The sequence below is a fragment of the Colius striatus genome, chromosome 16, assembly GCF_028858725.1.
Source record: "Colius striatus isolate bColStr4 chromosome 16, bColStr4.1.hap1, whole genome shotgun sequence".
NCBI classification, from domain to species: Eukaryota; Metazoa; Chordata; class Aves; order Coliiformes; family Coliidae; genus Colius; species Colius striatus.
Window position 1 is genome coordinate 5,353,748 of NC_084774.1, and position 13,840 is coordinate 5,367,587.

A 13,840-nucleotide genomic window follows, 5' to 3' on the forward strand; every position below is an offset into this window, starting at 1 on the left:
CTTTTTTGTTTTATCGGGCACTTGAGCAGGCTGCAGAGTGAATCTCTGTCCATGGTGGTTTTTAAGAACAGCTTAGACATAATTGAGGGTGATGTAAAAACATAGTTCTCCTGCAGAAGGTTAGTCTAGAGGAGCTCTGGGAAGTGAGGTGGGTGTTGTGCTGTGGGTAGGCCAGTGCAGGCAAAGTCATCAGCAATCCTTGTGCTCTGGCATCATGCCAATGAAAAGTCAGTCCAATATGAGAGGGATGTTGAAGCAAACACAGAAAAAGAAGGAAGAAGAATTTGGTGGGAGATCATATTCAGTGCTACACCAGACGTGTCTGCTCAGCTTATCAACAGCATGTAACAGCTCCTTGAAGTACCTGAAAATGCATGGTATCCCCATGACATACACAGACATAAATGCTGCAAATACCCTGGGAAATATGATGATATTCAGGCAAGAAAATAATCTTTTGAAACTGGGTTTCAGAGGTTTAACAGAAAAATATTTCAGCCGTACTGGGAAAAGCTGAACCTGCTGTGCTGGTGACCACTGTGTCTCCAAACTGATGGCTTAGCATGGTATGCTGGGTGTCCTCTGTTTCAACTGAGGCAAGCAAGAAAGGTAGATGTAAAGAAGACAAAGGATAGACAAGATGGGCAGTGTTTTCTTGTAGGTGATTAAAAAGTTAAATGATACAGCATCATGTCCTGCTAAGAGCAGAAATTTACACCACATAGTGGGAAGTTACAGTGCAAATGGTCTGGAAATGTTAAAACACAAAACACTTCATAAAATGGGCTGCTGGCTCTGTTTTAACACTAAATCTTGCATGAAATGTAGGGCCCTTGAATTTCAAAGAGTTGGTGGGAAGCAGCATTTTAACGCATGCTTAGTGGTAATTCTGTTGTGTATTAGAGCCACATCATTTCATTAGGGAAGTCTGATTTCTCCCCTGGGCTCAAGCCCAGGACATCACTAGGAAGCTTCCCAGCCTGGTAGGACTCTCAGATCCTTACACTTTGCTGCTCTTTGCTGTCAGTGGCATTGGAGCCACAATGTCCAAAGCCAACGAAAAGTGACTCCAGGGCCTTGGGACACTTGGCGAGAGAAGCTGGAGCACAGGTTATTTTTGCCTCTCTCAGTTGCAGGCAATGGCCCTGGAATAAACAGACTCGGTCTATTAAGACCCGGCGCTGTGTCTGGTGTCTCTACTTCAGTGTCGGGTTTCTCAAGCGTGGCGTGGCCAACGCCTATAGCGCCGGCTTCCTGGTGTCACATGGGGGCAAGAGGCTCTGCTCACTGAGCGGTCTCTAAACAGACTTGCAGGGTGAGGGCACACGAGCCGGCAGCGAGCCGGCAGCGAGCGGAGGGGAGCTGAGGGAGTAACCGGCCGTGCCGCTGCCGCAGCACCGGAACCGACGAGTCCCGCGAGGCGCCGCGGCGGGGCGGGGCGGGGCGGGGCGGGACGCGCCTGCGCGGGCGGGGCGGGGCGGGGCGGCGCAGCGCAGCGGGGGAGGGGAGCGCTGATGCAAGAGCTGAGCGCGGCGCCCGCCCGCAACGGCTGACTGCGGCCCTCCGCGCCCGCCGTACCCGCCGTTCTGCCCTGCTCCCGCTCCGCTCCCGCGCCCCGCCGCAGCACGCCCGGCCGCAGTCATGTCGGGCGACGAGGTGAGACTCGGCGGCCGCCGCCCGCGGAGGAGCCGGGATCGAGGCCTTGCGCCGGTGCCGCCGCCATGTGGGACGCCGGGCCTAAGGCCTGCGCCGGGCGGCGAGCGCGGCCTCAGCCCTGGGCCAGAGCCGGCGCCTCGGTGCTCGGGCGGGCGGTGGTGGCCGGGCCCCGCAGCCGTGACGATGGGCCTTGCTCGCCGCCGTCGCTGAGCAGGGGGCCCCGGGCCCCTTCTAGGTGCGGTGGGCGGCGGTCGGGCCGGGGTGGGCCTGGCGCCTTCCCCGGGAGCCTTCCCGGCCCCTGCGCGCCGCGAGGTCGCACATGGCTCTCGGCTTTGTCAGGCTCCGTGTATGTGGAAGGCTGCAATCTGGTCTGGAGCTCCCCGTGTTCAGCTGCTGCTCGCCTCCGGTAGAGGGACGGCCGGAGAGAAGAGAAAGACAGACACCGCTCACCGACTTCCCCCATCTCCATCGAGTTTCGTGTTCCTCCAGCGATATGTAGCCTTTAGGCAGTTTACTTACCGCTCTCTCTTTTTCTGGAGCGTTTAATATCGTTTCTTTTAACCCAGAGAGCTAAATAGCTGCATTTTAACCAATGATAACTGGAATTTTTCCGGGTCCCATGGTGTGTGCGTAGGTATGCTTCTAGGGAAGTAGATCTATCTCCCAGAAGTTTTTCAGGTGTTGTAGATGCCATACGTTGCCACCTTTACTAATGGCACTTCCATTGCTGTTGTGGAGAAAAGGAAAGCCTTAGATGTGTGAGGTTGTAGGAAACCTGACAGATGACTGTGTAGCCTGTGGGGAGCTGCACTGATGGAGTCGATGAGATGGCTGCTTTTGATCTTATATCTTCTTTCTAATGTTTAAAATACCTGTGTGGCTTGTTTCCTTCTGAGCAAAGTGATCACTCAGGCAAGTCATAATTTGCCCTATGTAATAAAAGAGAACTAGTGTAATTACTAATTATTTTAATGGTAGCTGAGTCTGACTTATTCAGCTACTTTATAAAATCCCTGGTTTTGAGCAGCCAGTGGGTTTAGGTGCAGATTGGCCTTAATTTCCTACTCCATAGACGGCAACTCAGCATAGTGTAAGGATACTTGAACTTTTAACAGTGCAGAGTTGCCATCTGCTTTGTAGACATGCCTGTGTTTATTCAGACTAATGGGATGATTAATTTGTGACCTCTGTTAGAATCCCCAGCATTTGCTGCTGTCACAGCAGTTGGCTTTTGTCTTGAGAGTTTCATTTGGACTGTGAAGCTTTAATTATTTTATTTCCTCTACTCTTTTACTTGCTAATTTTTAGTAAGTTGGGTTTTTGGCTGCGTAGGCCTTTGAAATAAGGACTAGATATATTGAGATGGATGTGAAAAAGAACTGTGTGGTCTACAGAATAGAAAACCCTATATGGGAATTCGTCTCCAAGAGCAGGATCAGACACTTGTAACTATCTACATAAGAAGCCTTTGAAGAAGAAAATATTTCAAGCATAGACCTCTTTCTCAAGTTGTGGAACACTTCTAGGAGTTTTCTGAGAGCAGCTAGCACGTTATAATTAGGTGTGAAGTTTGCAGGAGCTTGATTTGTCCTGACAGGATGGAGTGGACTGTAGAACAGTGCTCTGTTCAGGGTACATTGTTTTAATGTGGAAAAAACCCAGAAGTTGTCCTTGTGTGTTAACTTCAGTTTAGTGTAATACTACTGAAGACACATTCAGTCTGTTGTCGAAGCAAGAGATGCTTCAGGATGAAAGGCTTTTTGTTTGCAAGGAGAAGAGTGGGGTTTTTTTTGGGTCAGGTGGGCTGGTTGCTTCTTAGAAATTATTACAACTGATCCAAGCATAATTTTATGTTTGCTTAGTCATGTGAGAAGATATGAAACTCTGAAGATTCTTGCAAAGCTTCTTCATTGAAGTGAGACATGATCTTGAAAAGGTGTTTGTATGCATGTTCCCAAAGCTGTGCACTCTGATACAGACAGCTTTCCTTCTGTTTCTGCAGGCTGTGGAGGTTACTGGAGGAAGTCAGCAGTGTTTGATTACAGTGCATTGCAAAAGCATGATTCATACATATGGCTAAGTGTTAGGGGGAAATTCTCTGACAGAACTCTTTAAGTCAATTTAGCAATGTATGAGCCACACTTCAGCAGTTTGAAAGCCTCAGGCTTCATTGGACATTTTTGTGACGCTGTGCTTCAAACACCCAAATGTGGGATTCACTACCTTTCAATAAAGCCTTTATGAAACATGTAAGCTACAGAAAATTCTAGGAGTATCACAAGAATATCAAGTGTAGGAGAGTGAGAAGTGTGAGGAAAAGATTGCTTTCTCGGGGGAGGGAAACTGCCAAACTTGCAGAAAAACAAGGAGCAGGAGCACTGCATCTTTGATACAGGGATGGTATCCCTATGAGCATTAATGATGTGGGATTTAAACTCTCTGTGAGAATATTCTTCAAGTAGTAGATAAAGAAAACTGGAGAGTGTCATGAAGTATCTGAAACTGTTTGATATATTAAATACATAGTGGTGGAGAAAATATGGACAGATACATGTACCAAATCTCAACAATTGCTGTGATGTCAAACTTGCATCTTAAATAAAACAACTAGGAAACATTCCTGTGTTGGAAATTTAAAGACCTCAAGTATTGAATCATGAATAGAGTAAAAGAGAGTCTCGGGGTTAGTACCTTCTTCACAGACTAGGTAAGTTAAACTTATTCGCTAGCTAAAGAGCTCATTAACAGCTTTTAATCACTTGATCTCTGAGGTTCCTGTAGCATGGTAACATGTTACTAACATATAACTGACATGTAGTGTGTAATTGGGCTTTGATTTGGGTGTACTTAGACTTTTTGGTGCTGAGTGGTTCAGGGTTTGCTTCACATAGTCTGACTTCAAACTTTGAGTCTGTAATGATAATAAAATGGGGAAATCTGTCAAAGGTTTAGTATCTTTTTAGCTGATGGCAGGAAACTTGGGCTGTCACAGGAAAAGGAGCAGAAGCTCTCAATTGTCAAGTGGTGTTCTAATCTTCTGTTCTCTTGTGATTACATCAGTTATGCCATAGCACAAGCTCTGTGGTGTTTTTAAAGAAGCCTATGTAAGCACTACTTTGAGTCAGTTAACTTGTATTACATGGTTACAGATCTAGAAAAATCCCTTGTTGAGATTGAAGCCAATGAACACTTTGTGTAACTGTAGGAATGTTGAGAGAACATTCAAGGTGTTATAAATATTAAGTGGTAGGTGTTTATTGTGCTGCTAAAGAACTCTTTGACTTTTACAGATGATTTTCGATCCTACTATGAGCAAGAAAAAGAAGAAGAAGAAGAAGCCCTTTATGTTGGATGAGGAAGGAGGAGATACACAAGCAGAAGAGACTCAGCAATCAGAAACAAAAGAAGTTGAACCAGAGCCAACAGAAGACAAAGATGTTGAAGCAGATGAAGAAGATAGCAGGAAGAAAGGTAAAGTGAAGGTAGTTCTTCTGTATTTTGAGACTACGAGCCCCATTTCAAGAATTTAACATCACAGTGTATGATGCTGGGGCCTAAGTTTGTTTAGAGGCTTGTGAGTAACAGTGCTGCAAATTCAGAGGCCATGTTTTCCTCCTGCTTAAACAAAACACAGAAATACAGCAAGCTACCAGTGGCTTAGCAAATTCCACTTTCCTGGCTCAGAGTCTTGTGTGAGACCATAAGAAGAGAATCCCTAAAGTACCATGAAGTTCTGTCTTCCACATGCAGTTGTTGCATAGATTACACACTTAGAGTTGATTTTCATCTGAACAATTAAGCAATAGGTTGGTAACAGAAATATGGTTAAATCTGTTCTAGTTTTTAGACATCTTGCGAATGTGATAGCTGTAGTGTGTTTTGGAGTCTTTCAGGAAATAAACTTGTGATTGTGTATATAACCTTTCTTTTAGAATCAAGGCCACTGTCATTTCAGGATGACCTGACTCAGGGAATGCTGTTAAATCCATTTTGTTGGTAAAGTTTGCTCCTTCAGCAGACCAGATTAAAACTGTGCTTTTCTCCTACAATTTTATCTTCATTTTCTTCAGGCATCTCTGCTGTAATGACAGAAGTGAATGTTTCTTTGTACAGGAGAGAAATTAAGCACTTACAAAACAAGTAAATGCAGTTAGATACAGAAACTGTAAACTAGTACTGAGGTATGGGGATAAAGGGGAACAACCCCATTAAAACCAAAGGGTTTAGGGGCTACAGATGATTGCTAATGTTTTGCTGTAATGCTTTGATGATTTTGGATGTACATTAGCAATCAACGTTTAAACTGTTTCTACATTTACTATGATTCTTTTGGCTTGCAGATGCAACAGATGACCTGGATGACTTAAACTTCTTCAATCAGAAGAAAAAGAAGAAAAAACCAAAAAAGATATTTGATATAGATGAAGCAGAAGAAGGTGTCAAGGTAATTTACATAACTCGGCCATTTGTCTATGACAATGTCTATGACAGCAAGCTTTCTTGCTTTCCTTTTCTGGGGATTGTCAGTACAGGAGTTGTTTTGAGTCTGTTCCTGTGTCTTAGTCCATTTAATAATGAAACTTTTATTGCACTGCTCTTGTATATAGTAGAATCACCGAGTCTTAGTAGGTTTCTGTTGAACATGTTGCTCTGCAGGGCTTTTTGCCCAGAAGTGAAAAAAAATCTTAACTGATCTGCACAACTGAGGTGTAAGTGGCAAACCCAGGGAGCAAGAGGACAGAGAAATTTCACATGATGTGTAAACCTCTCCTTTACACTCTCTCTTTTGAGGGAGAAAATTACAGAATCACAGACAAAATGCTCTACATGTGCAGAACTACTGTGACAAATTAGACTGGCTGCAGGTGGCACAGCTTTGCTTTATTGTCTGGCATATAGGGTTGCATTATGCCTTTACTTTCAAGTTAGAAACAGGACATAAGATGATTTTCAATGACCTAGTAGGAACCAACTATTCCAGAGGAAATGGTGTAAACTAGGTTTTAATACAAGACTCTGCTGACACGTGGAGATCATTGTTCTTTAACCTGGCATATAAAAATCTGTCTCTTACTTCATAGTAGCTGTGCAACGCTCTTTTCAACATCAGTTCCATTCTTATGTGTTACATTACAGGATTATGGTGGATATTACTAGTATTCATCTAGTATAGTGTGTTACTTGTATCATTTCTAATGCCAGTGCAATAGAGATTAGTGTTGAATACTGTAAACTGGGGCCTTATTTCTTTGCAGGACTTGAAAATTGAAGGAGACGTGCCAGAGGCAGTAGAACCTGAAGATGACCTTGATATCATGCTGGGCAATAAAAAGAAGAAAAAGAAGAATGTGAAATTTCCAGATGAAGATGAGATAATGGAGAAGGATGAAGGTAAAAGTAGAAACATCTTATTAATCTAACTCAATAAGATGTTGAAATGTAGTCCATGTTGTAGGTGAACAAGTTCTGTTAGATTGCCCTTTTTGTTTCAGAACCCTTTTGCTATCTTTACCACTGTATGATCAGAAAAAATGTTCTATAAAAGCTCAATATAAATTTGCCTAAAGTGCTGGTGTCCCTTGTAGGCAGACAGGGAGAGAAGACTTGTGTTCACATCTCAGTGAAATCTTCTGATACACCTTTTTGAAGTGGTGTAAGTGTGAGTTTAAAGAATGTTTCTTTTCTTCTTAACGAGTCTTAAACAACTTTCGTTGCAGCTTTTGAGGATGAAGATAGCAAAAAAGATGATGGAATTTCTTTTAGCCTTCAGTCAGGACCTGCATGGGCAGGCTCAGAGAGGGACTACACGTATGATGAGGTAATCATGTTCAAAAGACTTTTTCAAAGTATTTCCCATGTTGATGTGCGTCAGTAGAGCGGAGCCTTAGCTCTCATGTCCTGTTTCTAACTTGAAAGTAAAGGACTTGTACTCAGAAGCTTGTGAATAGAAAAACTGAGCAAGCACATCTTTTACCACAGTTAACTTTCATATGGGGCAATATTAGTGATAGTTGAAACGCCTCAGGAGTCAGACTGAGGCATTGTCGGTTATAAAGGAAACCCTTGAGGGAACAGGTGACTCATTTTGCATTCATCAGGACTTTAAGTGTATTTTGAAAAATGTATGGGGAAATACCAATGGCTAAAGACAATGTAACATTCATTGTGAACGCTGCTCCAAGTTATTTAGAAGTGATGCACTTAATCTGAGAAATTCATGGTGCTGTGACCCCTTTATTTGCAGTTGCTCAACAGAGTTTTCAACATCATGCGGGAAAAAAATCCAGATATGGTAGCTGGAGAGAAAAGAAAATTTGTCATGAAGCCTCCCCAGGTTGTAAGAGTAGGGACCAAGAAAACATCTTTTGTCAACTTTACAGATATCTGCAAATTGTAAGTTTGCACTCAAGACTTTCTTCCCAGGAATAGTGGATGAATGCTCTTCTCTGTGCTGTTGGCTGTTGTTGAATGCATGTTTTCTGGCAAAAAACTATGGCAAACCAGAGGTAAACTGAAAGCTGTTTCAGTCATACTGCTCATACCCTCTGTAGCTCTCTGTAAGAAGGTATTTATGAAGATGACTTCTTGGGATAATTTCTTATTTTATACTTATGCAAGTTGTAGGCTTGTTATTGAAACCAAGCCTATTGATTGTGAGTTCACTGGCTTTTATAAAGTCACCAGTCGTATTTATTTGCAAGTCTTTTGGGAGGGCTGGGGTGGGTAAAATGCTTTCTAATTCAAGCTGGCTACAAATACTGTTCTCTTGGAAAAAAATGACAAAACTTTATACCATTTGCTATTGTTCCCTGCTGTGGTTTCCGTGTCTTAAATTATCTTTTGTGAGGGCAGTTCTGTTCTTTGTGAACACTTCTGGGAGTGCATATTGGATTTGTTTCATAAGCAGGTCCTGATGAAATCATGCTGAGAATCTGGGTAGTATGCTGAAGTGACTTTTCAGTGGTAGCCAGTAACACTTCATGGAATGACAGAGAAATGGGAGAATAAGAATGGAAAATCTCTGATAGGATCAGTAGTTACTGTGAGTTTGGTTTTGGGAGGATAGTGTTTGATTTGGGGTGGGGTTTTTTTGTGGGCTGTTCAGCTTTCTTGTGTGCTCAGTCATAGTCTGCCTGTGCACTTTGCAGACCCTCTGGCACTGCCCCCTTTTAAACTTAGTAATTTAAGATCATTTTAGCCTGCCAGTCCTGTATAAATATCAAATTTCTCTGAAGAGAGTAGGTTAAACATATCCTTACTCTATTTTTAGATTACATCGTCAGCCAAAACACCTTCTGGCATTTTTGTTGGCAGAATTGGGTACAAGGTAAGGCCACTGGGCTATGTGTGTGCTTATGCATGTGGGAAATAATGGCAACACAGTTGGTGTTGTCTGATCAAAAGTTAAACTCTTGGGTTTAGGTCTGTGTGTATGTGTTTGAACATGAGACTTTTCTTCCCTGCACTTTAATGCTGTGCTTAGTGATTGAAGAGATACCATCTTAACAGGTACAGAGCCAAGTCCCAGGGCACAGTTTGAATAAGAGTTTGGATTTCCTGTTTGCAACCTTTCTTAAAGATGCTCTGGCAGCAGAGGTGTTTGCACAGTCAGTGAGGGTGGCTCTATGGCTTGTACCAACTTAAGGGAGATGGTAGGTAGCAGGGAGGAGAGAATGCCTGACTGCTTAATAGCAAGTCTTGTGAGCCCGGAACTAGGTATTTTGTCTAATGCTGCAGTTAAATCCCCCTGTCTTGGTGTAAAACTGGAGTTGATTTTTGTATGTCTCTTATCAAAGATCTCATACTGCAGGGCTGTACTTTCTGGTTGCTTATTCATTTCTCTGTTGTTGACTATAGTGTTATTTGTTATATGTAGACAGAAAATCAAGGAGTCTAATGAAAAAGTGTATGTAACAAATGCCCATTTAATTGGCTGTTGGAATCTCTTCATCTCCAAATGACTTAAGAACTTAAAAAACATAATGTGAAAAATATTCAACTTACTCCATGAGAGCAGCTAGAATAGGAACTTATCAGTCACATTAAACCTTACTCTAGGGAGTTTTCTCAGTCACTTGTGTGAGGTCAGCAGGTGCTCATCCTCAGTTCTGTGAAGTTCTTCTGACTAGGTAGCTAAACTGTCAAGTTGGAGTTTGCTTTTACCTCAGTGAGGGTTAAGCTTGGGCAAAACTTCCTGTAGGCTTTCAAGTGCCTTTAGAACTTGACAACTTTCCCACAAAGTAATTCTGGCTTACCCTTTATCATGAAGAATGCATCACTGTTTCATGTTCCTGGCTTGTTTTAATGCTTGACATCTGCAAAGCAAGTAATTAACTTTTCTTTTAAATTAGTGGCTCAATAGATGGTAACAACCAGCTTGTAATCAAAGGAAGATTCCAGCAAAAACAGATAGAAAATGTCTTGAGAAGATATATCAGTGAGTATAACTCCTTTTTCCACTACAAGTTTATCACAGACCCCTTTTGATGACCAGTGGCCTCATTCATGGCCCACCTGTGTGTGTGCATGCTGTGGGGATTCAGTGCTGAGAAGCTATAACTTGGCAGTTTTATGATGAAGTAATGCAAGTGCAGGTGGTTCTACCATGGTTTAATAAGAGCAAAGGTCATACTGTCCTGGTACTAAAACATACCAAGGAAAACAGTAAAAGCATTTGAGAATTGCTTGTTTTCATCTCAATTTCACTTCTTGGCTTTGAGGACTATGGCAAATAACAGTAAATGTTAATTTTGAAGTCTGTTGTGCATGTTTATTAGCAAAGAGAGTATGTGTGCTGCTGGTCAGAAGACTTGGATTATATGTAACAGAAAGTGCTGCTTTAGTGCAGTGTAGAAGTGCTGCTGACATCAGGGAATGCCCCTCCAGCAGAGGAAGTTATAGAAGGCCAGTGGGATGTCTTAAGTGGTTGTTGCTGTGTTTGAAACACTGATGTCAGTGCATAATGATCCAGTGAAGCCTCATCTTTATTAACCTGGGAACTAGGGGAAGCTTTCAGTTTGTCTCAAGCTCTGTAGTTTTCATAGGAAGCAACTCCTAAGTTAGTAGATGCATTTGAACAGCCTTGGAAGACAACTGTTAAAGACTGAAGAAGTGGTGACTTGTCCACTGATAATGCATTCTCTTTTAACTGCTACTTAATTCCTTTTCTGCAGAGGAGTATGTCACCTGTCATACGTGTCGGTCACCAGACACAATCCTACAGAAGGACACCAGGTTATATTTCTTGCAGTGTGAGACCTGCCACTCTCGCTGCTCCGTCGCCAGCATCAAAACTGGTTTCCAGGCTGTCACAGGCAAGAGAGCACAGCTCCGTGCCAAAGCCAACTAGTTTGCTAATCAACACTGGATTTTGCAAAGTGTTCTGGGGAGATCTGACTGGACAGGTTTACAATCAGAATGGATTTACCGTTATATTAAAACAAGATTGTAAAAACCACAAGAAATTTGACTCTTGATTGGTTGGTCTGAGATCCTTGCAAGATGCAGATCCTCAAGCTGTTCACATACGTTTGTTCATTGAGTATATTTTACCAACTGTAAGGAACATGATGGGAAAGGAGGTGCTTTTTAATCCATTCACACTTCTGTAAAACACAAGATAAATTAAAGATACTGTAACAGTGAGTGTCTTTGATTTGGATTTTTCCTTCAGTTTCCTCTTTAAACAGCTCATGGGAATGGTTGGCATGTTCTTCTGCAGATCATGTCACTGAACTATGTCCAAGACTCAGAATACAGTTTAAGGTAAAGGTTATTTTGCTTTTACATAACAAGGTTATTTTTAATTAGGCTATCATTAAACAGAGAAGCCTGTCACTAAAAGCCACGAGGACGAGATACCAACGTGAGAAGTGCTTGTGCTTGTATAGCCACGTTCATATGGGAATGCATATTGCACAGAAGGTGACATCAGGGCATGCTGATGCAGCTTAAATAGACAAAATGTAGCAGACTCAAACACCATATTGATGCTGAATCTTGAAATAGAATTGACAAACTGCTGTAAGCTTTCATAGTGTCATAATACTAAATTTTGCAGTTTCTAGTACAGAAATGTTAATATTTCTGAAGCCCTGCACTCTTCACCACTTTAGAAAGAATCTAACCAAATGCAGCCAAAAAAAAGGATATAGGTGACACCATTACATGATGGCTGCAACAGTCTTACATGAATCTTGAATTTACAGAAGATACTGCCAAGTAGTTTTGAGTTTCAAAGTACCACATTGTGCTTCTTACAACATGCAGTTCTCTCTGCTAGCAGCATTGCTAATCTCTAGGGGATGTGCCTCCTGCTGTCCTAACTAGTTTTTTTCTAGTGCTGTAGAAGTTTTGTTACAGCTGCAAGTAGAACGATTCAGAAGGGGAGTGAAGTCCCTCAAGTCTGTTAAGGGGAGAGTTTTCATTTAATTGCCAAATTGCACAGGGTCAGGGTGGGATGCAGTAGCTTGGGTCCCTGAGCACTGCAGGCAGGCTGAGTAGCCTCCCCAGGGAAAATGGTGGTCAATGCAGGTCATGAAATACCAGAAACTGGAAGGTTTCTACCAAGTTGTAATCCTTCTATGTATACAGAACACAGTCTTGCTGGGAAGTCACTTACTTGCTATTTGAAAACTTGACAGCAATGTAAGGCAAAAATCAAGGTAATGGTTGGTTTCTTAAAAGCATTTTGAATTTCAAGTGAGCTATAACAAATGTTGGATGTATCTTTAAGTGAATAAAGCCAGGATCAGTGCCTCTTGTAACATTATTGTTGTATCCTTGTTTTCTTCCTCCAGCAAATAGGCTTTCTCCTGTTGGAAGTAAAAAATAGAGCTGGTGCTGTATTTTAGTGCATTAAATACCAAGTTTGACTTCAGTATATTTGGATCAAAAAGAACGAGTTAAATAATAGTTTAAACCCATGGACTGTGAGCGCTCCTGGCTCACAGGGTAGCTCTGTAGGGTTATTTTGTTGATCTGTTTTGAATTTATACATGAAATCTTGAAGCTATGAAAGTACTGAAGTATTATTTTTTATGACTTCTTTTTTGACATTTCTCCAGCCATCTGTTCTGCCCCTCTGCTCAGTTTTTGCCTAGATGTTTATTCCAGATTAGCAGACTAACAGAAGACTGTCCAAGCAAGGGAGAGGCCAAGCTTTGAGAAGGAATTGAAGATGTGTTTAACAGAAAACATCAGCAAAAATTAGCAGTTCAGCCTGTGTGGACAACAAACACCAGCTTACCCAGGAATTGCCTGTTCTCTGTTTTTGGTTTTGCCATGGTAAAGGTTAGTCCCTTGTTGCCTCAGTAGCAGCTACAATTCTCTGTAGCTTTCCAATGACAAGTGGTTGCCCTTCCAACATGTGGGTTTGCACCCTGGCTGCTGCAGTGCAAGCTCTTTGTTGTTTAAGGCCCCTGGCACAGGCTGGACATCAGCCTGGACAGACTGTGCTGTAACCCTGGATGGTAAGTCAGTTATCCTACTGCTGAGCTGTCCTGTTAAGTGTTGTGTTTTTTCAGCCACTGAGCTCACTCTTCCCTAGAAACAGGAAGAACTCAAATGATAAGGGGAGCAGTTTGGTGTCCCTGGAGGAACATGACTATAAACAGCCAGGTCAGGGACAGTGGTCAGGTATCAGGACAAGCCTGTCCTGATGAAAGGCTTTTGGGATTTTCCAGCAGTGCAAAGGGGCCCCACAGCTAAAGTCTGCAGATAAGGGGATTCCCACAGTGTTTGTGAGGAGGGGCTAGGGATAGGTTGGACCTCTATGGCTGTACTTCACATCCTGCTTTTTAAATGTAGAAGGGCATTTTAACTGTTAAGTCGTGGCTTGCTCTAGTCCCAGGTGTCTTTCAACCTTGGGAAGACTTCTCAAATGCTTTAACTTGGGGTAATAGGATAAAAGGGTAAACAGCAATATCCTGTGGCAGAGAAGGGAGGGCAGTTCCATGTGTCCTTTCCCTTGGTGCCCCTTTCAATACAGAGAGCTGATGGAGAAGAAAGGCTGCTCTGATCCTGATCAGTTTTTTAAATGACCCCATGACAGGAGGAGGAAAATCATTTTGAAGGAAGATATTTCTTGGACATACTTGAATCCTAAAGAGATTGAAGGGCTCTTGCTGATCTTTAACCTGCCTGTCTTTGGGTTGAAGGGACCTCACCCAGCTCCAGTCACAGA

At 42.5% G+C, this 13,840-nt stretch overlaps 1 protein-coding gene across 5 annotated transcripts; it reads left to right on the forward strand.

Annotated features, from left to right (window-relative positions):
* The first annotated feature begins 1,494 nt into the window (after window positions 1-1,494).
* Window positions 1,495-12,422, forward strand: EIF2S2 (eukaryotic translation initiation factor 2 subunit beta). 5 transcript variants are annotated; one of them, XM_062009031.1, is made up of 9 exons: window positions 1,495-1,656; window positions 4,947-5,127; window positions 5,997-6,100; window positions 6,912-7,047; window positions 7,374-7,474; window positions 7,901-8,049; window positions 8,927-8,983; window positions 10,008-10,093; window positions 10,830-12,422. In XM_062009031.1, exons 1-9 carry the CDS (start codon window positions 1,642-1,644, stop codon window positions 11,003-11,005), a joined length of 1,005 nt encoding a protein of 334 aa, XP_061865015.1. In that variant the 5' UTR covers window positions 1,495-1,641; the 3' UTR covers window positions 11,006-12,422. The 5 variants fall into 5 exon arrangements, with proteins under 5 accessions (XP_061865015.1, XP_061865019.1, XP_061865017.1 ...); XM_062009035.1 differs by lacking the exon at window positions 1,495-1,656 and adding an exon at window positions 1,692-2,290; XM_062009033.1 differs by lacking the exon at window positions 1,495-1,656 and adding an exon at window positions 2,297-3,592.
* Window positions 12,423-13,840: the final 1,418 nt, after the last annotated feature.

Excerpts from the sequence above, each read along its gene's own strand:
- EIF2S2 (XM_062009030.1), top strand. The coding sequence starts at position 3,864 with ATGTGGGATTCACTACCTTTCAATAAAGCCTTTATGAAACAT. Across the intron at positions 5,128-5,996 it reads AGAAGATAGCAGGAAGAAAG|ATGCAACAGATGACCTGGAT; the intron begins GTAAAGTGAAGG and ends TTTGGCTTGCAG. Across the intron at positions 7,048-7,373 it reads GATAATGGAGAAGGATGAAG|CTTTTGAGGATGAAGATAGC; the intron begins GTAAAAGTAGAA and ends CTTTCGTTGCAG.